Below are 27,147 nucleotides of genomic sequence, written 5' to 3' on the forward strand. Positions count from 1 at the left end.
TTCTATTTCCCAGCATGCTTTTCCCATGGCACTCGAAGGGAGAGTAAATGCTAAAATTAAGTGTTATATAATGTTTTTTTGTGCAAGATTATTAAGTAGGAGATTTAATAGTGATTTAATGTTTTATGATGCTAATTTAGAAGAGTTGCTGTTAATGTGTGTTTTTGGAGAGTGTGTGACAAGCGGTGTATGTGGCTTGGTTTGAGAGCAAGTATGTTAACTGCTTTATATTGCTGTACTCATTCAGCAAGTGCTATACCATGCTATTGTTAACATGCTAGCAAATGAGCAAGTTAGCATTTTTGGAATTGGTTTACCTTCATCCAAACCTTTTCTTTATCTGCAAATCAGACCTACAACAGCGACGTGGGGTAATTTTGGCCCGTTTTTCTGTCCAGAACTGTTTCAGCTCATGTATTTTTGGGATGTGTTGCTTGAAACGGCCATTCCGGATCACCACACAGCATTACTGAGCTCACTTCTTGGACTTTGCTTTTCTACCAAATACCAACCTACCTACATACCTAGAAGATCCTCCTTCATGCCCCTTGTGCCAGAATCCATTATCACTGAAGCATATTTTGATGGATTGTGATAGTTTGAAATCTGTTAGAATTTTAATAAAAATAAAGTCTCTTTATATACATTATACAGTATGTGCAATAGGCCTTTATTTAAACAGCAATCATCTATGATCTGTCCTCATTTAAAAATTAAACGTGCGTGAGTCACATCCATTTGAAAGCTTCAATAAAACCCTTCCTGCTTGGCAGAAATCGCCTAGAACAGAGATTATACACACACAGCACTGTACGTTCACGCTCCGTAGAAGTGCCCTCGGTGTGTGTTTTCTGGCGTGAGAGAGACAAACACACACTGCTCTGAGGGAAATGTGTCTCACTGAAGCGCAAAAGAGAGAGACAACTCTCCTGAGTGCTTTTCCTCTCTCGCTCCTACATATCTTGCTGTTTTTATCTCGCTGAAAGACACACTCATTGTCTGCTTGATGATTGTTGTGTTTTCCATGCAGGGTCTTTTAGCCCGGAGGAGTATGTGACTGAAAACGCCCATCTGTGTGTGTGTGTGTGTGTGTGTGTTTGAGATTGAGTGTTTACAAGGGTGTATGTTAAGCCTGTGTCAAGCACAGCTGTTTTCCCACTCTATGTAGTGGCACATGTTGAAGAAATAGTCGAAATTGTTTCTTTCTCCCCCCCCCCCCCCCCCCCCTTCCTCTCAGCTAATCATTGTTTTTGCATCTGACAGTAATCAAAAGTTCAATAAAGTTCAAGAAAAGAAATTGCGCAACTACTGATATGTCTAACATGACATTATGGACGGTATCAGCCAAACAATTAAACGTGATGATGTGATTGTGATGCCATAATCTAGTGTCTTAAATATGCACTTCTGTAGTGATGGGGAAAGTATATTGAGTATATTATATAGTAAAGCAGTATATACAAATCCCTTTTATCATGTTCTGTTTACCTTTGGTATATTTATGTTAATTATCCTAAAACTTTGGGTTGGATCTTGAATTCCTAATGTGTTTCTGTAACAGAAAAGGTCCCAAAAAACCACCGCAACCTAGTCCACTTTGGTAGCACTGAAGGGATTGTGGGTAATATTATCCATCGGAAATAGTACTATTTCAATTGTAAAAAAATCGCATCCCAGAATGCCTTGCCTTGTCTAATCTCATTTCTTCTCATTTTCTTATCAGAAAAAGTCAATAGAAAACCACTGCAAACAAATTGTATTAAGCGATTGTGGGTAACATTAGACCGACAATGCATTCACGGGTGCATACTTTGAAAATCGTGCACCATCCGAGCAATGTTGGTGTACTTATTCTAATGTGTTATGATTTGGGACTCCAATTCCAGTAGTGCAAATGATTTATTATTCTTGCAATGCAAATTAGGGCTCAATACGGAATAGAATATTGGAATAGTAATACTATAAAACGATGGTGTGTGTATAGTAAGTAGCATGCTGTTATTCAAATTTAGCCTAGATTTAAACTTCGTATCAGTACTGATGGCTTTACTGCATCCCATAATGCCTTGCATAGGCCTTCATGTTATTCGATTCTGTCTTGCAAAACAATCCCTCTGCAGTAGATGAGTATGTCCAGTGTGTATGTGAAACAGATCAGGGTTTGTTTGTAAATTCATGTCATATTAAGTCGTATTAAGGCATGATTAAGGTCTAATTTAGCTCTAAATTGTGTTTGTTTATTAAACACACCCAACCAGCCGATTGAGTTGGTGTTCATGACATGATCATGCTGAACGGAGACCAATTTCACAGCTTGTTTTTGTCTTCTCTTCATAGTCATCCCTCAGCTCTATTTCGGCTAGTGCTGATGTGCTTCATTGAGTCATTTTGGTCGTTTCCCCCACGACCATTGTGTTATTTGTGTCAGGTGACTCACAAAATGGTCTAAATTCTTTGATAGCATGTGACCTTAAACGATGTGGATTTGTGAATGGCACGTACATCCTTTACAGTTTGGTGTTCCCTCAGTGGGGTGTTAGTTTACAGGATGTGCTCTTAATGTTTGCTGTTCTATCTGGGTTGCGGCCAGCCATTGTTCTACAGCGCCATCATGTCTTATGCTTTATGAAGGAGAGAAAGAGAGCAGAAAGATGATCCAATACTTTCAAATCAAATTATTGGAAATTACATGGCTAACACCCTTCTCATTGCTGCAGTCTGTGTCCTTGTCTCCTCTCCCTTCATCTCATCTTGTCTCCTCTCATCTCGTCTTTCCCCCCATCTCCTTTTCTCCTCGCTCTTCTAGACTCGTCTTGTCTCTGCTCTGAATTCTCCTCATTTCATCTCCTCTGATTTCTCCTCATCTCATCTCTCATCATCTCATTTCTCCCCATCTCAATTCTCCTCATCTCATCTCATCTCATCTCAATTCTCCTCTCAATTCATCTCATCTCCTCTCAATTCTCATCATCTCATCTACCCTTATCTTAATTCTCCTCATCTCATCTCAATTCTCCTCTCAATTCTCCTCAACTCATCTCAATTCTCCTCATCTCATTTCATCTCATCTCAGTTCTCCTCATCTCAATTCTCCTCTAAATTCTCTTAATCTCCTCTCAATTATCCTCATCTCAATTCTCCTCTCAATTCTCCTCAACTCATCTCAATTCTCCTCATCCCACCTGTATTTCTGTCCTCTCCCTTCATCTTTATAAACTCATCTCAACTGATCACCCAAATTCCTTTCCTTTGCATCACCTCTCAACTCGTCTCATCCCAGCTCAACTCATCTCAACTCTTTTCAACTCTTCTCACTTCACCTGGATCCCTCTCCTTTCATTTTGTATCATCTCCTCTCATCTCAACTCACCTCACCTCACCCAGATTCCTGTCATTTCATCTTCTCTAATCTCATCTTGTCTTTTCTCCTTTCATATCACCTCATCTTGTTTCCTTACCTCGTGTTCTTACATCTTTTGTCTCGACTCATCTTGTCTAGGTTTGCAAAGGGGTGGAAAGTTTCCGGTAAATTTCCGGAAACTTTCCATGGAAACTTAACCTGGGGAATTTTGGAAATATTCCAATTTGGAAACTTAACAGGAATTTACGGGAATTTATGGGAATTAATTGGAAATTTAGGGAAATTTATATAAATTTATAAGATTTATATAAAATGTATCATATACAAACATAAATATAAACATTTTGTTTGGTCATAGCATGAAATAACATTTATTGTTCGCATTTAATTAATTCTAATTCAGTAAATATGTAAAATAAATATATTTTTTATTGCAGCAATTATGTGTTATTTATTTCAGTATCACAAGATCCTTCAGAAATCATTCTAATATGCTGATTTGATGCTCAGTTATTATCAATGTTGGAAACAGTTGTGCTGTTTAATATTTTTTTTGGAACTTGTAATACTTTTTTCAGGATTCATTGATGATTAAAAAGTAGTAAAAAAAAAAAAAAAAAAAAAAACAGAATTGACTCAAAATAGAAATCCTTCCTAACATTATCACTTTAATATCACTTATTATAAATTTCACACATCCTTTCTGAATAAAAATATTAATTTCTTTAAAAAAAAAGGAAAATTTACTCACCCCAAAATTTTGAATGGTAGTGTATATTGTTACAAAAGATTTCTATTTCAAATAAATGCTGTTCTTTAAATTTTTGTTCATTAAAGAATCCTGAAAAAAGTACCACAGGTTAAAAAAATATATATTAAGCAGAACAACTGTTTCCAACATTGATAATTGAGTATCAAATTAACATGTTAGAATGTCTTCTGAAGGATCATGTGACACTGAAATTTTAACCAAAATTATGCTGCAAGATGTTTTTTTCAACTACATTTAAGTACTCTGTTATAGGCTAACCTACAATTTTGCAAATTCCCAATTTATTCCCATTAATTCCCGTTAATTTCCATGGAAAGTTTCTAGCTTTGAAAATTCCTGGAATTTTGCAACCCTAATCCTGTCTCATCTCGCCTCTCGTCTCCTCTCCTCTCCTCAAGCTTCTGATATCCGGGTCTATGGATCCTGTTAATCTCTTCAAGGATTTTAGAGCTAATACAGACAGGAGAATATTATCAGTGGCAAAAATGTCAGGGTCGCATTTAAGTCGAATGCTAGAATCATGTGACTTCAAGCTAAATTACAAAAGTCTCTGTGGTTCTTTCTGTTATATTATGATTTAAATGACCTCAAATAGCTGTAAAATATGAATAGCTGTTTAAGCCTAAAACATTGCAATGTTTCAATCACTTACATGCAGATCTGACAAATGGCATCACTGCAGGATGACGTCATATACTCAGCCTTGCGCTTGATATTCTACATTGGTTAGCAGTTTAAACTCTGTAACTTGAGTCACTGAGATTTCTTATCTCCATTATGCCCTTGAGCATGGCACTTTACTTCTGGGACCACCCGAGCGATTGTACTGTAAGATAAAAGTGACCGTGAAAGTGTACTTGGATCAGTGTTTGTCTCCAGAAAGAGACACATTTGCTTGCACAGTAGATTATGTGTGCCTACTTCTCCGCTGCACCTCATGTCCCTAAAGATTTGTTACTTTTGAATGTGCATATAGTGCATTCATGCTCCAAGGTTCTTTCATGACATATTTGTTGACTAAATCCATATCAGTAGTTTCACAGAAGGAAGGAGATTTAGGAATTTGATGGCTAGACAGAAATTGTGACAGAGAGAAAGGAAAAAGCGAGGTTTGATTGTGTTTGTTTGCCCCTAAAGGGAAGTTAGAAGTGAAAGTTCAAAGTACAAAGCTGTGCCATCGTTATTTAAAAGCTGATGAGTCTTCATTCTAACTCTTTTTATGATCTTTTATATATATATATAAAATACCATGTGTAAACAGTGCAGATTGTAGTTGAAAAAAAGGCAGCTGTCAGATAGGAGTCAAAATCTGCTAAGGGGTAATAATGGAACAGCATTTATTATTTACAATAGGATCTGTATTTTCATGGGTTTAAATAAAAGATTTCTGTTATAAGAGACAATAAAAAATAAAAAAAAACTCTCCTTTTCTGTTAAAAAAAATAAAAAATAAAAAAAAATAACTTCATTTTCAAAAGTCAACGAATTTGGGACAGTTGAATGTAACATTTTTGACAAGCCAAACATGTCAGTCTCTGAGTAACATGCAATTTTTTTAACCCACGAAATAAACCTCATTCCATAAAATAAGTATAATAAACTATGCAAAAAGCATTTAGAATGTCTCCAGCACATTTTATAATTACCCAAAAATCCAACATAGTTCACCCCTTATGCACGTTATCATGTCCGTCAAAAACTTAGGCTGGCTGTCGGTTGAAATATTAAAACTAAAAACACAAACGCACTCATGAGCATCAATCACTTCATTGAATGAATACTTGCCGGCCAGGAAATAAATAATTATTACCTTACGATCCATTTGTTTTCAAATACACATTTGAATATCATGATATCAATGTCTGTCAAAAAATAACATGCACAATACACGGTTGTATTTATGAGAAGAGGTCTAGGGAGTACACGCATTTCCTGGAAAATCCACACTATCGGATGTTTTGACTACGTCATCGCTTTCCGAAAAGAAAATGGCTGCCTGAGTGGCTTCAACATGCTGTCTGTTAAAAACAAAAACATGCATAAAACATAAAGCATGTCCATGAGTATAAATACTTCACACTGCATGCTAAAGAGAATAAACACCAATCCAATTTTGCCGGGTAGTGAACATCGTTCAACATATGTTGGTTTTGACTGACATTTTTTCTGATTCTGATTAATATTTTCAATAATTTACTATTCTTGAATGATCTTTTTTCCATAATTTTGGCAATAGATGAACTGTTAAATGAATGATCTTGAGATGAGCCCCTGTAGTCATCCAATTTGACTCTCAAATGCTGATGTAATATATATTATAAACTTGACAGATAAGTTTTATAAAATGTAGTTTGATAATATCATCTGAGTTTAAAAAACAAAGGCAATTATCAAGATTTGATAAAATGTTATTTAATTGTCCAATAAAAGTTGATACATTTTCAAGTCCAATTTTTTTTATCGTAAACACATTGCTTCAAAAACAGGAATGAAAAAAACGAAAAAAAAAAAAAAAAAAAACTAAGGGTGTGTTCACACTTGTAGTTCGGTTCGTTTGGTTCATTTGGTCCGGACCAAAGAAGAAAAAAAAACATTTAGTCCTGGTCTGGTTAGCGTTCACATTGGCAATTTTATCACCGAACCAAAAGATACCAAACCTTAAGAGTTCGTTTGGAAGCGGACCGAGACCCATCTTTTCAGCGGTCTCGGTCCGCTTGTTTGGTGCGCACCAGGGTTCGGATGGCAGCGTTCACATATGTTCAAATGAACCGCACTAACCGAGCAATCGCACCAGGGTTCGTTTTAATCGAACCAAACATGACAAGTGTGAACACACCCTAACTATCGTAAAATTGACCTTAATCTCATCACCCTTAAAATTAGATGAACTTTTACACAAAAATTACGAAACTTACGACTTTGTCTGACAAGGTTTTGTTTAATATATTCTTATGTTTTAAAACTTGCAAACAGAAACTTTGAAGTAAATTTGAAGTGAATTGACCCTTCGCTAAGCCACGCCCGAAAACCGCCACAGGGCAATTGTGGTTTAGCAGCCGTTACTAGGCGCGGGAAGTCTGTCAAGCTTTCGAGCGAGGGAACATGCCGAAGCGTTTTGCCTATGGATTATGTTAACCTGATACCTGGTATCCTAAAAGTTTGGACGGGGTGGTGGAATTTTTTTTCCCCTTCCCGACACCTAAAACCCAAATGGAGGAATGGCGGTGTTCTGAAAATTTGTGCTACTCTGTCAGATTTTGCTACCTCCCATTGAAACAGTAGGTAACGTTAGCAAAATCTGACAAAATCCGAAAAATGCAAACGTAACCGATCAGATTGTGCTTCCAGCGTGATGGTTTATGGCTTTATTAACATCTAGTTAAGTCAAGTCAAATTTATTTATATAGCGCTTTTACAATTGGTAATTGTTCAAAGCAGCTTTACATATTAGAAGCACAGAAAAAGGGAAGTGGTTAAAAATAAGCTGTACAACCAAGCGTGGTAATATGTAACATATACAAGATGGTGCTACATTTAAGCCAATGTCGGCTGACTCCCAGGGGTGGAAAAAACCCCCTAGGAGAAAAACCCAGCGTGCTAGCACTGGGAAAAAAGTCCTAGGAGGGAAAAAAAACCCTTGGAAGATATATATAATATATGTAAATGGATACGGGGATTAAAAATCTGAATTATAGATGCAGCCAGAACTGGGTCTGTAGGCCCATTGTCTCCTGGGCTACGTTGTAGTCAGGTCCAGACACTGGTTCTCCATCTGATCTGGATACGGCCTGGATCCAGCACCCGGCAAACCTCAGGATAAGCAGAGAGACAGATATTAGCGTAGATGCCATTCTTATTCTGATGTACAGGTATATCTAGTGTTATAGGAAATGTTCTCGGTTCCGGCCGACCTAAATATTGCAGCGTAACAATCCTTTAACGGATTTGAAAAATGTTAATGTATTGATAATGTGTTATGTGTATGCAAGAGCAAAGAGATGTGTTTTTAGTCTAGATTTAAACTGACAGAGTGTGTCTACTTCCCGAACAATGCTAGGAAGATTGTTCCAGAGTTTAGGTGCTAAATAGGAAAAGGATCGGCCGCCTTCAGTTGATTTTGATATTCTGGGTATTATCAACTGGCCTGAATTCTGAGATCGCAATAAACGTGAAGGACTATAATGCATTAAGAGCTCACTTAGGTACTGGGGAGCTAAACCATTTAGAGCTTTTTAAGTAAGTAGCAAGATTTTAAAATCTATATGATGTTTAATAGGGAGCCAATGTAATGTTGACAGAACTGGGCTAATATGGTCATACTTTCTGGTTCTAGTAAGAACTCTAGCTGCCGCATTTTGGACCAACTGTAGTTTGTTTAAAAGCCGAGCAGAACAACCACCCAGTAGAGCGTTACAATAATCTAGTCTTGAGGTCATGAATGCATGAACCAACTGTTCCGCATTTGTCATTGAGAGCATATGCCGTAATTTAGATATATTCTTTAGATGGAAGAAGGCGGTTTTACAGGTTTTAAACATGACTTTTCAAATGAAAGATTGGTATCTACACCTACCCCAACCTTGAACCTACCCTTATAATAATGCATATACAGTAGTTTTGTGTAATATTGATGTATGTATGCAGTAAGCCCGGGTAGGACAATCTGACGGGTAGGTTAGCTAGCTAGCTAACTCAGCACAGCCTTGCTTGGAAATAATGACGGTTCTTTGTTCATAATGCATATATTTGAACGTGAAATAAAATGATTAAAGGCAAGACGGAGTTACGTTAGCCTGGCGTGCTAAAAATATAAGCGGGAGAATGTTATCATTGCAAAATGGTCAGGCTAACGTCTTGTTTATTCCACAAGACTTATGGATAAGCTGTTTGATTTATAATTATTAGGTTATTTTCATTAATTTCACTTAACCTGCTGTGGATGAACAAAGCTTTTCCTCAATAAATTGTGTGTTTCCCATTTGAATGGTCAGCATATGAGGCGGCTGCTGCTCGCGCTGGGAGCTTTAGGTTCCATTTTGATCAAATTATTTTCTAATCGGTTGCATATTATGTCATGGATATATCCCTTGAATGCATACTGCAGTCCCTTTTGTCTTGCTCTCTCAGATATTTCACCTGTTCGCCAAAAATTACTAATTATCTCCTTGAAAATGTCTGACACCGGTGCATACATACTGTAAATGACTTGCCAGACGCGAAAGCTTGACAGGCGTAGCAACAGTAACTAAGGAGAGTGGGGCTTAGCGAAGGGTCCATTTGAAGTAAATTTTGAAATGAACTACACACTTCATTGCTTTATTTTATCACTTTCTTTAGTTGGTTTCACTGGTATAACTTTGTTTTAAAAGTTATAAAGTGAGTTGTTTATATAAAGTGCTTGCTCGATACAACCGGAAAAAGATTGTAGATTTCTCGTAAAAAAGACAAACAACTATGATGTAACAACAGTTGTAAGTGGCCAGTAAGTCCTGATATTATCAGCTTTAATTACTTTAAAAAAAATGCATGCATTATCATGTATTATACATAGGTTAAGTGTGCGACTTAAGATTTTCTTTGTTTTGTGCATCGATTTCTTTCTCTCTCTCTCTCTCTCTCTCTCTCTCTCTCTCTCTCTCTCTCTCTCTCTCTCTCTCTCTCCCTCTCTCCCTCTCTCTCCTGCAGTGCAAAGCGACAACAGAACTTATTTGAAGATAGTTTGAATGCACTTGGCAAGATGTGGGTGTTTGGGCCTAGTGTTAATTTCACACTGTGTTAATTTGCCGTGTTAACTGGATTATTGATCTCTTTCTCCAGCCAAGTGCCCATGTGCCGAAAAAGCTTGTTGATTTTCAGTTGTCATCGTGTAGTATTCAGTCTGAAGCTAGCAGTATATTTAGTTTATCATTTACATTAATAAACAAGATGTAATTACTATAAAAAAAACAACAAGATGTGCTTATCATAAAAACAATCACACATTGGGCCCTTTTCATGAAACATAAGCAGAACAAATATGTGTGCAAATCATTCATGAATCTCATTTTTACATAAGTTTCGCATCTACTTTTATGCATAAATGGGAACATTTACATAGAAATGGCTTGACTCACAAATTACAAGCAAATTTGTTATGCTTGTGTTTCATGATTAAGGCCCATTGTCTCAATAAAACATCTACGCAAAACTTGATGACTTGGCTAACATAGGTTTGTTTTTGTGTTTGTTTTTATAAGTTCAAATGAGGCAACACTGATTATTAGAGACGGCTTGAATGCTTTGAAATCACAATGTGGTTTTGGGGTTTAATTTAATTTAAGTTCATTTGAGAGTGGATTGTGTGATAATTGGATGGTATTGATCTTCCAGTCGAATGCCGGTGTGTTGAACAAGCTTGTTGATTTTCAGCTGTGATTTGTATAGTTTTGGGGACTGTTGTGTGTTCATTATGTTTTTTTTTCTTTCTCTTTTTCTCTGTGTCCAGACTTGCTGAACGGAGCACAGGAGAAATGCGAACTACCCTCGCTTGATGGGTTTCCGCATTGTGAAGGCAAATTGAAGGTAAGTGTTCCACGAAACTCAAACTTGCTGAGGAAAGCTTCTCGATCTGAACCTTGTTGGAGTTGCTCTTTCATGACTTTGGGTTGCTGCTGTCCCATGATGGCTTTCTTTATTTAGAAACCACTTTCATCTTGAATCCAGACAATCCAAAATTAAAGGCTCTCTGTGGGACGTTCCCCTTACAAACATTAACAGCAAGATATTGATTTGTTTTGAGACATATTTGAAAGCTTTTAACTGCTATGGTGTTATTAATGAGCAGAGTACTACAAGAATCATGGGCTTTGAGAAAGGTTGGAAAATAATTTTCTTTTGGATTTTTTTGGAAAATGTGGTTTGTGGGTGTTTGGGCCTTATGTTAATTAATACTGTGTTAATTTGCTGTGTTAACTGGATTATTGATATCTTTCTCCGGCTAAGTGCCCATGTGCTGAAAAAGCTAACATTGCTTAGTTTTGTCATTTTTTTTCTACTTTCAGATTTTTGTTGTTAATTTATAAATATGTTATTATTTATAATATTAATTTATTAATATTACTGGATCTTCATTAGCACCTGATACACAGTGATACGAGAAGTAATGACGGTGTCAGTTTACCGTATCATTCCGAGATTGAGTTCTCATCCTTGGTAAATGAATGCAAGGTGAATTTTCTTTCGCAGTGCAGAAAAAAGTGTCAGGCATTATGCAAATTTGGCAGTTCAGAATCTATTCTTTCTTTTAGGAGAGATTTTGTTGTGCACTTTGACCTTTAAAGCTTTGCAGACCTTTTATATTCACAAACAACTATATTAAACATTATAACATGAAAGGATAGTATTTGAAAAAGCATAATAGGAACACTTTAATTTAATTGAAAATTTGATTGTACAGAAATAGATTGTGTTTTTAACGTTTTAAAATGTTTGTGTTCTCTCACATTATTTAACCTCATTCAGAGTCAAGTGTTACCAAGTGAAAATGCTTTTTCCTTCCTGGAACGCCACTTTTCTTAATGACCTCACCTGATACCCAGAACGAGTCCCTCTGGGTTTTTTACAGCACGTTGATGTAGCAGCCAGACGGGGCCAATTACGTGGGATTTAACATCAAGCAGAGCACACTGAAGCTAGTTGGCCAATCATGTTGGCCTTTTCAGCCAGATCAGACCTGAGCTTGGCTTCCGTCGAAATAATCACAGGTCCTAGAACTCATGGAAATTCCTGAGATATGGAAATCCTCTTAAAATCATGTAGAATTAAAACAAAAATGTGGCTACAGTAACAGTGAGAACCTGACTCTAGTTTGACTTTGAAGCTTAGAAGGCCTAAAAACAGTTTTGTTTATCCATTAAACCAAAGTGCAAATGAAAAACAAAACAAAAGAGGGTGATATCAGGATAATGTGTTTAAATGTTTAGTTTGAAAGCCAAAAGCCATCCCGAATCATTTGGTAAAACCATATGATAAACTCTTTTTCAATCAACTTTCTGTGATTAGTGCGACTTATTTGGCTATTTATGCACCAAAACAAATGTAAATATATGTAAAGTATGCAATTTAAGCACAATACAATTGCTTATTTTTAAAAATTTTTGTACATAGAAAATGTAAAATGTTTCGTCACCTTGCGAATCTGAGCTTTTTGACATCAAATGCTGATTAATTGAAAAACAAATGTTAACATGCAAATGTATGTAAATGAAATGCAATATGATTACATATTTTCTACTTGCTTTTTTTACATAGACAATGTAAAATGTCTTTATACGAATCCAAGTTTTGTCATTACATGCTGTCTCATTAAAAGCAAATGTAAATATGCAAACGTATGTAAATGAAGCACAATACAATTGCTTATTTTCTATTTTTTTGTACATAGACCATGTAAAATGTTTTGTCTTCATGTTAATCTGAGTTTTTTGTTCTCAAAAAAAAAAGAAAAGATTTTTCAAGTGTGGACTCATGTAAATATGCAAATTAAGCAGAATACAATCATGTATTTTCTACTTTTTTTACATCGACAGTGTAAAATATCAAGTGCTGACTCATTAATAATGCATAGATGCCATATTTTTCAGAATCCCAGATCGATAAGTGTGATCTGAACCACACACTGCGATCAATAAGCCCCTCTCTGTGCTAGAGTGTCACTGTGAGAAGAAATTAGATACAGGAAGAGGAAACCAATGTTTTTTTTCTGAAGGTCAGGCTGATCTAAGAAGTTCAATAATATCCTGGAAAAACCCCAACTTTGACAGGAAATAAAACTGCGTACTTGACACACAGCTTCCTGCACAACTGCTTATCAGATCAACTGTGGATTTTGTATACATAGTAGTTTTTCAAAACTGCTAAATTTTCTCAAGACTCGGGTAACTTTGTTTTTGTTTTTATCTGATCTAACATACTCTTCTTTTTTTCCTCTTTTTTTTTTCCTCAGTGGATGAAGGACATGTGGCGTTCGGACCCCTGTTACGGAAACTATGGAGTGGATGGATCCACCTGTTCGTTCTTTATTTATCTGAGTGAGGTAAGACGTGACAGACAGAAACGTTGGCCTATATATATAAGAGAGAGAGATTTAATCTTTTTGTGGGGAGGGGGTAATATGGTACTTTGATATAAACCATGACACTAAATGGTTGTCATATTCATGTACCATAATATTTTGATAGTATTTTAAGATACTTGCCATCTGAACATTCATGTGTATTTCATTAGAAAGTGCTACACACAGAGTTGCCATGGCGATATGCATACATTTCCAGGGCTCTCAAGTTTTGGAGACAGGCAAGAGTGACACCCCCACATAAAAAAAAAAAAACTTTCGCCACCTTATCTGGGCCAGCATCCTGTAACCTCAGGGTGAATGAGATGATGTTTATTAATTGCCTTTTACCTGACATCTTTGAAAGACAGATGCAATGATTAATGCATCCACAGTGTTTCCCACAGGATTTTGTGAGACTGTAGTGGGTGGACACCGGTTCCTCTAGGGAGGTCCGGGGGCATGCCCCCCCGGAGGAAAATTTTGTACATTTTAAATTTAAATGCATGAATCTAGTGCATCTTTAAGCAGCTGATGTGTAATTTAAATATTGTTTAGGTAGTTAAACACCTGACTGATATGTAAATACCCAAGGCTACTTAGAGAAATGAAATGTAGAGCAGCAGCGAGATGTCTGTTTCCACACTCGGTTTATGTCTGATCATTAGCTCGGACGCATGCTAACTCGCTGTTTCTGTGTGTGCTAGGTGGAAAACTGGTGCCCTCGCCTGCTGTGGAGGATCAAGAATATTGCTGATGAAATCGACAGGAATACACAGGTCAGTGTGTGTGTGTGTGTAAATACAAATTTATTTAAATTAATTAAAAATAAAAAAATTAAAAATAAAAATAGAAAAATAAAATAAAAAATAAATTATTTAATAAAAATAAAATTATACATATATTTTTAAACATTTGTAAAAAAAAATCATGAATGATTTAATAAAAATAAAATTGTAAACATTTAAAATGTTCTTTTAAGGGTATAAATTTGTATAAATTCATATACAAAATCTATATATATTTATATTATTTTAAATATTTAATATTATTCTAGTTTGGGGATTAATAGTTTCCAGAATAGGACAAAACTTCCACAAGTACATCCATAAAAAATTAATTAAATAAACATAAAAAAAAATTAAATGCATTATTAAAAAATTAAATGCTTTCATTTTTAACTGTATCATTACAATTAAATTGTAGTTTGGGGATAAAAATGCCTTCAGAATATGATGAAACGTTGATTTAAAAACATCAACAAAAAAAAAAGTAAATTAAAATAATAATAAAAGAATAAATTATTTAATAAAAATACATATATTTTAAACCTTTTTAAAATTTACTTTTTTAAATAAAATTTTACTTTAGGTGTAGTGACTTTAAAATACAATCCAGCACAATATAATGTCCATAAATACATCCATATAAATAATAAAAAAAATTAAAAGTAAATTTAATTTAAAAAAATGTATACGAAAAATAAAATTCAAAAACATATTTTGAAACATTTTAAAAAAGGGTTTTCTTTTAGGAGCAGTGGTTGGATTATTCTGTTGTCATTGAAATGAAATTATAGTTTTGGGATAAAATACTCTTCAGAATAAGAAAAATTGTTCATTAAAGAAATTTTAATTAAAATGTGTTTTAATAAATTATAGATTCAATGTTATATTTTAGGCGTAGTGGCTGAATTAGGCTGTCATTAAAGGGGACCTATTATGCCCATTTTTACACATCTCAGGTGTCCCCCGAATGTGTCTGTGAAGTTTCATCTTAAGATACCTCACAGATCATTTATAAATCCATGTTGTAAATACCCATTTCTGACTACAATCAAGAACAGGCTGTTTTCGTGCATGTGCCTTAAAATGCAAATGAGTTGCTGTGCCCCACCCACTCTCTTCGATCACAGTTCCTGCCTCAATCGGATTCTCTGCCAACTATTAACAAGACATCTGCTTGGTTTTGATTATCATCTATATCGCGATCACTCTCACGGATAGCACAGTTCTTCTTTCATCATTAAAGTTTAATATTTCCACGCGTTTTAAAGCTATATCAGTTTAAACATCTAATGTATCATTTTCTGAGCGCACTTAGCTGAAGCACACACACACAGACAGCTAGCTGTCAGACGTCAAGTCTCATGAGTGACTTCTCTTTCACATTTTTTCTTTTGTTTAAACTGTCAAATACATACAAGGTTCTGTCAAAAACACACACGGTTCACATAAACAGTCAGTTATGTCTGTGAATGTAAAACGCAAGCAAGGTTACAGAAATCGTATGTGTATATTAGATCTGTGGCGCATTCCCTTCAAAAATAAAACTCGTCTGCTTTTTTCAGCCGATTCGAAACGTTGAATCGGCGTCGGAGCTCGTCGGTCCGTCTGGCCATCTGACCATTCTGATTGGCTGTTCAGATACTGCCACCTGCTGGTACGGAAAGGAAATTTCATCTCACGCAGACGCAGAACTGACGTACTACTTGGCCGTCAGCTGTCGAGCGTCGGTTTGGTGTGTCAGGGCAACTTTGGCCCCAGACGCTGCCGATTTGAACCTCGCAGTCTGCTTTCATCGCCACTAGTTCGTCTGCGTCGGCTTGGTGTGTTCTGGCCTTTATGGGGATTAAAAAAAAAAAGGAGTTGGTGGATTTTTATCACTATAGGGTGGTTGTGTACATACACTGCCAACACACATTTATCTCCAAACACCATGCAAAAGTGAATTTTGCATAATAGGTCCCCTTTAAAATGAAATTGCTAGGGTTTGGGGATAAAATAGTCTCTAGAATATGCTAAAACTTCCACAAATGCATCCATAAAAAATGAAATGAAATTTTAAATTCAATAAATTCAATAAAAAAATAAAAAATGAATAAATTATTTAATTAAAAAAAATAAAAAATGAATAAATTATTTAATAAAAAAAAAAAATATATATATATATATATATATATATATATATATATATATATATATATATATATATATATATATATATATATATATATATATATATATATATATTTAAAATGTTAATTTTAGGTGTAGTGTCTTTAAAATTAAATCCAGTATATGACAAACGTCCATAAAATACATCCATATAAATAACAAAAAATAAAAGTAAATAAACTAAAAATAATAATAATAATAATAAATTATTTACTAAAAATAAAATTTAAAAAAAAAAAGTTCTTTAGGAATAGTGGTTGGATTACTCTTTTGTCATTAAAATTAGCTTTCCATAAAAACATGTCCTCATTCAGCCAGCTAACTGTATTATCTGTGTGATTTTGTAGCTGTTTTCGGAGGTTTAACCACAGTGCACAGTGATGGGCTGTGATTCAGAGAAAGGAAACAGAAAGAGAAAGCTTTACGTGATGCTTGAAATGTCAACTCGCAGAGTGATTTATTTATTTTTTGCACAGACGGAGATCCGCACCAGTTTCGAGGAGCTGTATCGCGTGATGTCACGGCGCGAGGAGTTTCGCTGGATGATGCTGCGGATCAAGCGCATGGAGGAGCCGTGGGTCAGTGCCGTTCGCTCCCTCGCCTCCAAACAGAACCTCGCCAACCACAAGCGGAAAAAGGTGGGTGAGAAATGTGGGAATCTAGGTATTGACTCTACATGGCAGCCTTTAATAATGCAGCCCATGTTTCCGAATGAATAATTCACACAACTGCAGATACACTTTCCCTAGAGCGTCTTTGACTTTCTCTGTCACCTGCAGTCAGGCGCGCAGCGGGACCCAAAACCACACGTGCAAGTCTCTCTAGAGATCCCTGATGTCAAACCTTAAATAGCCTCAGTTGTTTAGAGCATAAAAGCATGTCACTGTTACCCATTATCCTCTGGTGATACTTATCCACCACAAAAATGTGAGTGTGTATGAGTCCCTTGACAAATTAATACTAAAACAAATGCTATGAATAAAAAAATAGAAGACTGCAGATACTGGCATAAGAGAATTTAGGATATAGCAACCCAGTTTTTTTTTTTTTTTTACCCAGAATTCAACCTTCTCTTTCCATTTACTCCTTCACAATAAGCATATCTGATATTTAAGACCATAAAAAACACATTTTAGGCTGATATTAGCCTTTAAATTTCATGGAACGTTTAATTCATTGGGTGTGATTATTATTATTATTATTATTATTATTATTATTATTAAGATTATTAATGCAATAAAAATGCAATGCCATTAATCTTTTATTTGCTTTATTCATTAATCAGATATATCAATGTTTTAGAAAATAATATATTTCTAATATTAATTTTAAAAGTATTATATTATTTTTAAAAAATATTGATTTGTGGATTAATGAATAAAGCAAATAAAAGATGAAATGCATTGCATTTTTATTGCATTAAAGGATTAGTTCACTTTCAAATTAAAATTTCCTGATAATTTACTCACCCCCATGTCATCCAAGATGTCCATGTCCTTCTGTCTTCAGTTGAAAAGAAATTAAGGTTTTTGATGAAAACATTCTAGGATTTTTCTCCATACAGTGGACTTCAATGGCCTCCAAACAGTTGAAGGTCAAAATTACAGTTTCAGTGCAGCTTCAAAGCGTTCTACGCGATCCCAGATGAGAAATAAGGGTCTTACCTAGAGAAACCATCACTCATTTTCAATTTTTTTTTTTTTTTTAATTTATACGTTTTAACCATAAATGTTCATCTTGAACTAGCTCTCCTCTTCTTCTCTATTTAATTTCCAGTAGTGTAGACACTGCTAAGTGTATTACTGCCCTCCACAGGTCAAAGTTTGAACTAAATTGTCATATTCAATATGCTAGTGCAAGTATATAAAAATGAGTTCAAACTTTGACCTGTGGAGGGCAGTAATACACTTAGCAATTCTAATAGAGAAGAAGAAGAAGAGAGCTAGTTCAAGATGAGCATTTATGGTTAAAACTTATAAAAAAAAAAAAAAATTAAGACCATATTCCTCGTCTGGGATCGCATAGAATGCTTTGAAGCTGCACTGAAACTGTCATTTTGACCTTCAACCATTTGGGGTCCATTGAAGTTCACTATAAGGAGAATAATCCTGGAATGTATTCATCAAAAACCTTAATTTCTTTTTGACTGAAGAAAGAAGGACATGTACATCTTGGATGACATGGGGGTGAGTAAATTATCAGGAAATTTTAATTTGAAAGTGAACTAATCCTTTAATAATCTTAATAATAATAATAATAATCAATTCTTTCTAATAAAGAATTTATATTTTCTAATAAAAATGTATATATTGATGATCACTTACTCACCATATCATTTAATTAATTGTCCACTTTAGAGTGATTTTATTTAATATATATATTAATATTAAATGTTTAAACTCAGTTTATGTCAGACAAATTATATATTTTTTTCTTTTTTAGATCCTGGTGCACTTGGGTCTCCTGACGAAGGAGTCTGGTTTTAAAATAGCGGAGAACGCGTTCAGCGGGGGTCCTCTGGGGGAGCTTGTTCAGTGGAGTGACCTCATCACCACCCTGTACCTGCTCGGACATGACATCCGCATCTCAGCGTCTCTCGCCGAGCTTAAGGAGTGAGTCACTGCCTTCCTCTGTGTACTCAAGTATCGATTCAGTTCAGTTCAATTTAATTCAGCACTGTCTCTCTCCAGGATCATGAAGAAGGTTATGGGCAACAAGTCCAGCTGCCCCACAAAGGGTGATAAAATTGTGGAGCTCATCTACATAGACATCGTTGGTCTGGCTCAGTTCAAGAAGACTCTGGGCCCGTCCTGGGTCCATTACCAGTACGTTCACATCCTATTTGTGTTTTAGTATGAAGTATTTGATTAATAACTTCCGTATGTGGCCATGACCTTCCCCTGTCACATTTTCTTCAGCCCGATTGAGAAACGTGAGACTCATTTGAGACGGCAGGTCATTATAGACCAGGTAAAGCCGTTATAAATGAGTCTAAACCTGATCTCCTGATTTTATCTCCATCTTCAGTCTCCTTTAGACAGCGAGACAGATCCTCGGGGTCGATCTCATCCTGACGCGCCGGAGTGAATCCGAGCTGTTATTATGGAGTAATCAGGGTCGTCTGTCCAGATCTATTAGCTGTTACTGAACACTATTGTTTACTAATGGATAACCTCCTCTAGGGTTATAGACCGCCTTTGTTTATTTTACTATTTATAACATATATGTGTGTAAGTACAGATTTGGCCAAGTCTTCTGAAAAAGATATTTATGAATTTATGAATTTGTTTGTTGTATTGTAGTGTTTTTCATTTTTTTTAAATTTAGTAATTTTTCCTGAATACTCAAGTAAATACACAAATAATAATAATAATAATAACAATAATAATAATAATAATAATGTGTATATTTGTTTTGCTTTAATTTTACTCATTTGTTAAATACAAAAATACTCAAAAATAACTGAAATGTAAATGTCTATGAAAAATAGTTAATTAATATTAACTAATATTATTATTGTGTGTGTGTGTGTGTGTGTATATATATATATATAATAAACACATACATATACATAATAATAATAATTATACAAATTTTTTAAATACAAAAATACTCAAAAATAAAACTTAAAAATAGTGTATTTTTTATATATATATATATATATATATATATAATATATATATATATATATATATATATATATATATATATATATATATATATATATAATATATATTTTTTTTTTTTTTTTACAGTCAGAAAAATAATAAATTTTTCTATCGAAAGTAAGATTTTTGGTGGAAAAATGTGCTTAACTGCCATGGGAAAATGCCAAAATGCTGATTATTATTCTGTATTATTAGTGTTATTATTACTATCATTATTATTCCATTTTGACTTATTTTTTCAATGACAATTTAGCACAATTTTTTGCCATATACTCATTAACAAAATGTGAGTTAACAAAAAATGAGGGTTTTTTTTGTTCATTGGTTTGTTTGTTTTACTTTTGAGCTTTTTCTTATTTATTTATGGTTTGTTTGTTTGTTTGTTTATATAAATATATGTAAATATTTTTTTTCATGTACAGACATCAGCTCTATGTGTCTAGCGTGTGCGCTGCTGTTATTTGCCAACACTCAAGCTTTGATCATTTGTTTCAGGTGCATGCTGAGGGTCCTGGACTCCTTCGGGACCGAGCCGGAGTTTAACCACGCCCACTACGCCCAGTCGAAAGGTCACAAAACTCCGTGGGGCAAGTGGAACCTGAACCCCCAACAGTTCAACACCATGTTTCGTAAGTGTGCATGAGAGAGGCTTTTTGTATGCGTGTATTTAACTTTTCTGCTTTACCCTTTGGACATGGAAACTTTATCCGGACCGCATCAGGGTTCCGGAGGTTTTGGGTGGCGTCTCCAATCGTCTCGGCCTCTGAATAGCTCTTTTGTTTACCAACAGACTTTGACATTCTCATAACACTCGCAGCTTTCCAAGCAGAACTGCTCTTATTTCTGATTAAGCCTGTTTGAGAGCAGAGGTTAGTTTCACAGAGAACACATGTTTGAAGTGTTTTTGCAGTGTACTGAAGCAGAGCTATACCTGCTGATTTCAGGGGCTTTTAATTTGTATAATAATGATAATTAAATTATTATTATTATTATTTCACCACAAAAAAGATAAGAAAACTATAGTTTTATAGTATTTATTACATTTTCAGTCATTATTTTAATTACAAAAAATGTAAAAATAAAAATTAAGTCATATTATTAAAATTTGATAAAATAAAAATATTAGCAAAAAATATTATATTATAGTATTTTATAATTTTTTTTATAACGTTTTTAAAACCAAAAATACTAAATTTGTTCACAAAAAGTAAAGTTATAGTCGCTGGAAAAATGTGCCTAATCATTATGAATAAAAAAGCCAAAATGCAGATTATTATAATTATTGTTAATTTTATTATTAATGTTGTTGTTGTTCCGTTTTGTACAATTTTCTTCCTTTTTCTCATTAACATAATTTGCCTTGAAAGTAATGTTTTTAATAGACCTGTTTTTAATGCATTTTTTTAATAGTCCTTTAAAAAAAAAGACTGAAAAAAGCAAATAAATATTTGTAAATGTATTATTCTTTTTTTTCATGACAATTAAGCTCATTTTCCCACCATATTCTCATAACCATAACACAACCAGCAATTTGCTTTTGTTTTTGTAATTCTTATAAAATTACTGAAATAAAAAAAGATTGATTTTTAAAATATCTATTTAAATTAAAATCATGATAAATTGAAGACTTAAAAATAAATTGACTTAAATTGTAGAACTTGATGTATCATTGGTTTGCATATTGGTAATGACAGTTTATGGGGAATTATACGCAAATGGCATGAAAATAATTACATATAAATAAATTATATAATTGTTTTGTTTTACATTTTGACATTTTTCATTTCAATTAAGCTCATTGTCATATTCTCTACCATAATGTGCCTGTTTTACTTATGAGTTTTTGAAATTGTTAAAAATTACTGAAATTAAGTAATAATAATAATAATAATAAACAATATTTTTAAAAATATCTTTATTACAATCAGCATACATTTAAAGCCAGTACAAACTAATATATTAATATTTGACAAAATAATAATATTTCATTGTTTTGGATTACGGTAATGACAATTTGTGGGGCAATATGCAAAAACTGTTACATTGCAAAACATCTTAATGCCAAATGTTTTTCATTGGATTTTCAAGTTAAATATGACCTGTACATACTCGACATCCGAGTTCAACTACATATTTGATAGTGTGGTGTGTGTGGGGTATTGTGTATCTGATCTCCTGGTGTTTGATTTGGAGAAGACGGAGCCTTGACAGGTGTGTGTAATTGACCCTGGCGTGAGTCCACAGGCATCTAAACTACTGTGAGAACATGAACGTTGACAGCAGAGTGACACATAACCTGTCTGTCTTGTCAGTCAACTCGGGATTCAGACGCATTAGTAAACTCAAGCAATTCTGAAACCGTACGCTTCAAATATTGCGACCCGGTTACACCAGATGCATGTGCACGTGTGCGTATATGCCCTCCATTCTTAACGCTGTCAGTCAAAACTCTTTATTCTGTTGTCCCCAAGACGCATCCCACAATGCACTGCGATATCTCATTGCACAAAAAATGACAGCTGATAAACATCTCGGCGCTCTCCGTTGACCTCATAAATTGTCTGTATGACAGACCATAATGACATGCCCGGTTTCTTTACAGTTAAACGTCCTCCGGGCCGCCCGTCCTGCAGGTGATATTGTTCTCAACACTTCCCACACATATCAGATGAGGGAATTGCTGGAGCGCCTCGAGACCGAGGGAGGAAGTCACTTTCATTAGAGCATTATGCTCCTGGAATAATTTAATTCCCATTTGATATCATTTGTTTCGCTTTTCAAAGTTTGCTAAGCAAAGATTACGTCATTGCGGCTGCTTTGGGTTTGCTGTCACGGAAGAAAGTTCCCATTTCCAGAGTAAAACTGAGAGACAGTTTTACGCACGCCCTTACACTAGAATCATTTGCTTGAAAAAACACACTAACATTCACTCTCTTTCGAAACTAACCAACTTCCTCTCCTTTGCATGACACTGGTGCCGCCACATGCGAACTGAGAAAAGTTTTGTTTTCTTTCCTGTTCGCTTGTATAGATACCTTTCATAAACAAAAAACAAAATGCCCCGGGCTACTGAGAGGAGTAACCATTAATATGAATATAAATATTAAAGTCTTTATGCATAAAATATGAACACTTAAATTCAGAGTCAGTAGGAGGGTCAGTCTGTGTCTCGTTTCACAGTGTGCATTGAAAAGCACTTCTCCTTTAGCGTTCGGCCTAATTAAGAGCTTCCCTCACCGTCAGTATTTCACAGTTGTCTGTTTGTGCTGTTGAATTATTAATTCAAGAGGAGGTAGGGAGTTGGCCTGAAAAAAATAAATAAATAAATAAATAACAGATGGCGATTCATATCGATATTGAACGCAATATTGCGTGTCTTATCAGTGATCTACGGTTCTGTCTATTAAATGCCGTTCATTTGAAAGCAGGTGATGGCGATTTAGCGGTAATCAGGGAACCGGCTTTACTGAAGAAATGCGCGTGACAAAAGCATTCGATACATCGCCAAGCCCTATGTGGAACAACCTCTAAGTAGGGGTTTACATAGATCTGGAAAAATTATTTAATCTGAGATTGATACCAGTTATCTAAAAAGACATGGATAAATAAACAAACAAACATTTTCTTAGAAAAACTAAAATCTGAATGTTTATTGTACTGAAATCTTACTGATGTCACTTGCATAATAATTTGGAACGCAGTGTACTGTATATATATATATATATATATATATATATATATATATATATATATATATATATATATATATATATATATATATATATATATATATATATATATATATAAACCCCAACACATTTATTTTGTCCTGTAATTTTTATATAAGAACAAAGCTTTGGCTTTCAGAAACTAATCCACACTCATACTAAGCACATTACTGTATCACACTCATCAGGATAAGATGTCTATCTCCGATTAAAGCCGCTGCAGTGACTGGAGAATTACTGTGTGTGTGTGTATTTTGAAATATGCTGAGGTTTTGTTTGTTTTTTTCCACTCCTATACTTCCACTACTAGACTTAATAAACTCTCTCTCACACACACAAACTCCCCGCATTCCTAGGTATTACTGACAACATCTTCATGACGCCGCCTGCAAACCGTGTAATGTGTCTCTTCAGCATTTCTGTGTGTTTTTGCTGCATCATGTTTTGAAACGGTCCTCTGAAGGACGTGGGTGCGTGTTTGAAAGGTCTAGATTTGTATTTCACAATTAAATCACAAACTTTCCTCTTTTTTTTTTTATTTTATCGTTCAGAACAGATCTTGTATGTGCAGAATCAGAAAAAGAATGTTCGCTTGTTGTTCAAGCCAATAACTGTGATTGCTGTGATTGACAGGTGACATTAGAGTGTATGTGTGTGCATTTTCTCTTACAAATATGCGCTATTTACAGTAACTATAGCGAGGAGGAGAGAAAGAGGACTGTGTTCCATTTAAACTCCATTTATGGTTTCTGCAAAATTGCGCAAATTGCATTATGGGCCGCCTGGGTTCTGAATTTCATCCTGCACTCTCATTGGAATTGACGGGTAACCGTGACAACACACTACAGCTGCTCCCATAGGCAATAACCACACACACACTCACACTCACTCACTCTAAGCCTCGCGTTTGAGGTGTGTGTGCGTGTGTGTTTAAATAAGAATTCTTAATCTCAGGATTGAATTTTTCGGACAGATGGCATTCAGGTGTTTCTCTGCCAAGCCTCGTTGCCTTGGCGACCTCTTGGACTACCGTTGTCGTGGTAACAACTCCTCGCTTGGCAACTTGGACACCCACACGGATCTTTCTCGTACACAATTAATCTGAACATCTTTCCTTCAGGCACTACAGTCCTGATGTTCAGTGCTAGATAATAGATGTTCTTGTTTTGGAAAGAAAAAATGCAAACACTTTCCAATAAACACTTTCCATTTGTTAATGTATAATATAATAAACAGTGAGCAGTACATTTGTTACAGTATTTGATAATCGTTGCTAATGTCCGCTAATAAAAATACAGCTGTTCATTGTTAGTTCATGTTATTTTAGGTCCATTAAATAATATTTTTGATTTTAATAATGAATTAGTAAATGCCGAAATTAACATTTATTAAGATTAAAAAATGCATTAGAAGTATTTTTCATTGTTTGTTCATGTTAACTAATGTAGTTAACTAATGTTAACAAATGGAACAAGTGAAAATTGTTACCAAAATAATACTTCAGTATTTAATAAAACTTTATTCTTTTTCGTTTTGTTAATCATTTATTTTATTTTTCATGTCAGTTTCTTTATAAAGCATGCTTTAAATTATCAACATCTGATGTCTTGCCCAAACTTGACGTTTGTAAATGTAAAAAAAAAAAAAAAAGTGTGAACCCATGCTGGCAAAATGAGGGCAAATTTTCAAAAATTGAGTTGTTATTTTCACAATCTCTATTAAAAAAAATGTCAAAATAATGTTTGATTTGTTGGAAATCCGACAAAAATCGACTGAGCTATTTGAAGTTTGAAGTCAATAGTCAGAAAAGTCAATTTTGTGAAAACTCAAGTTATTTTTCTGAAGGTTCCCAAACAAAATCACCAGCAACCAAACCTTAAAATCCCTGGTAATACCACCAAACCAAGTGAGAGCCCATATCAACATTTTTTCCATGATTCCACAATTGTTTGATTAACATTAATGAAACAGACAGCCTATATATTAATATATATTATATATTATAGGCTATATCAATAATATAATGTTAAACATCAGATGTTTTTCCCCAACATTTAACCAAACATTCACTTAAGATATAACAGATAATGTTTGCGTGAATATATGTGTGTATATCACGGTGTCTTTGTGCGCACGTTTCTGATCTGTCAGTCAGCGCGATTAAGATTGTTTGGTTCAGCATGAGTTTGAAAATCAAATTTCATTGGTTCAGACTCAGACCATCGAGAATTCCCTATGAATATTCACAAAGCTGGAATGTTGCGTTTTACAACAATACCAAACTTGTTCTGAGGGGAAGCGGTAGTCGTCCAAAAGTAAGCAGAGAAAAAATTGCATTTTTCATGGTCAAAGGAAAGGTACTCCTCTCAGAAAACATACAAATAAAGATGCTTTTAGATGTTTAAAGGTGCAGTAAGTACAGAGCTGGTGCATTAAGTTCCAGAGCTGGAAAGCTTTTCTAATATAACCGGGTCCTAAAGCACTTACCCAGGCATAAACCTTCATTTCAGTGATATTCTTTTGAGCTGTTTTATATTGAGTCCCATTTCTTGTTCTAAAGTGGTTTTTTTTTTTTCTTTTCTTCTTTTTTTCTTATTTTCAAATCTCCCTCTTGCTCGTTCTCTCTCCTTGACCGTCATTCGCCCCTAATGCTGATTGGTTAGACGTTTGTTGTTTGACTCGGCCCGACTAACTTCCAAACAGTGGATTTGAAATATCACTGAGAGTCCCCTTTAATTGCTATTTGTAGCATTGGGTTCGCTAGACAGGGCTTAATGAACTCATTTTTGTAAAAACCTTAATTTCACCAGAATTGACATTTTTCACTTGTTTTGCCTGTAGCTCGAAATTAGCCAGTGTGCATTCCGACTCATTTTGCCAGCACAAGTCACAAATGTAATGTTTCATTTTAAATCAAGTTTAATCATATAATTGACTTGCCTTAAGGTGTGAGTTTGTTTATTTGCTATTTTAATACATTCATGTTCATATTTACAGAGTTATTTGTTCTTGCTTTAAAAATTAGCCATAATCAATCATGTCAGCACTCAGAGTAGATTTAGCATGTTATTGAATTTGGACATTTTAATGTATTAGGTCTTGTTGGACTAAATCTGCTACACTGTTTCTGTTGATTATTGCTGCAGATTTAGGCAGGTGGAGCTGGGGGAAGTGGAGGAGTTCAGAGGCACTGCAGGACTAGCATACAGCAAACAATGAACCAGACTATTTAAATGTTAAGCAAGCAATCTCATTGGCCAATCAGCTTGTGCCATGTGATAATAATGTGATTGCTTGTGGATTTTAAAGGACCTATCAGCCTGCGCCCTCTAGAGTCACTCATGACTGCACTAGATATTTAAAGGTGCCCTCGAATGAAAAATTGAATTTATCTTGGCATAGTTAAATAACAAGAGTACAGTACATGGAAATGACATACAGTGAGTCTCAAACTCCATTGTTTCCTCCTCCTTATATAAATCTAATTTTTTTAAAAGACCTCCAGAAAACAGGCGAATCTCAGCATAACACCGACTGTTACGTAACAGTCGGGGTGTACGCCCCCAATAT

General features: G+C 34.7%; 1 protein-coding gene across 1 annotated transcript in view; it reads left to right on the forward strand.

Annotated features, from left to right (window-relative positions):
• Positions 1-27,147, forward strand: part of mgat5 (alpha-1,6-mannosylglycoprotein 6-beta-N-acetylglucosaminyltransferase) — a 76,638-nt gene that overhangs the window by 31,230 nt on the left and 18,261 nt on the right. Inside the window, exons 4-10 of the mRNA XM_067395945.1 lie at positions 10,618-10,694; positions 13,117-13,206; positions 13,932-14,003; positions 16,658-16,819; positions 18,624-18,793; positions 18,872-19,006; positions 20,345-20,478. Of these exons, the coding sequence (XP_067252046.1) occupies positions 10,618-10,694; positions 13,117-13,206; positions 13,932-14,003; positions 16,658-16,819; positions 18,624-18,793; positions 18,872-19,006; positions 20,345-20,478 (840 nt within the window). The remainder of the gene's footprint in view (positions 1-10,617; positions 10,695-13,116; positions 13,207-13,931; positions 14,004-16,657; positions 16,820-18,623; positions 18,794-18,871; positions 19,007-20,344; positions 20,479-27,147) is intronic.

This window comes from Chanodichthys erythropterus, chromosome 10 (assembly GCF_024489055.1).
Source record: "Chanodichthys erythropterus isolate Z2021 chromosome 10, ASM2448905v1, whole genome shotgun sequence".
Lineage (NCBI taxonomy): Eukaryota > Metazoa > Chordata > Actinopteri > Cypriniformes > Xenocyprididae > Chanodichthys > Chanodichthys erythropterus.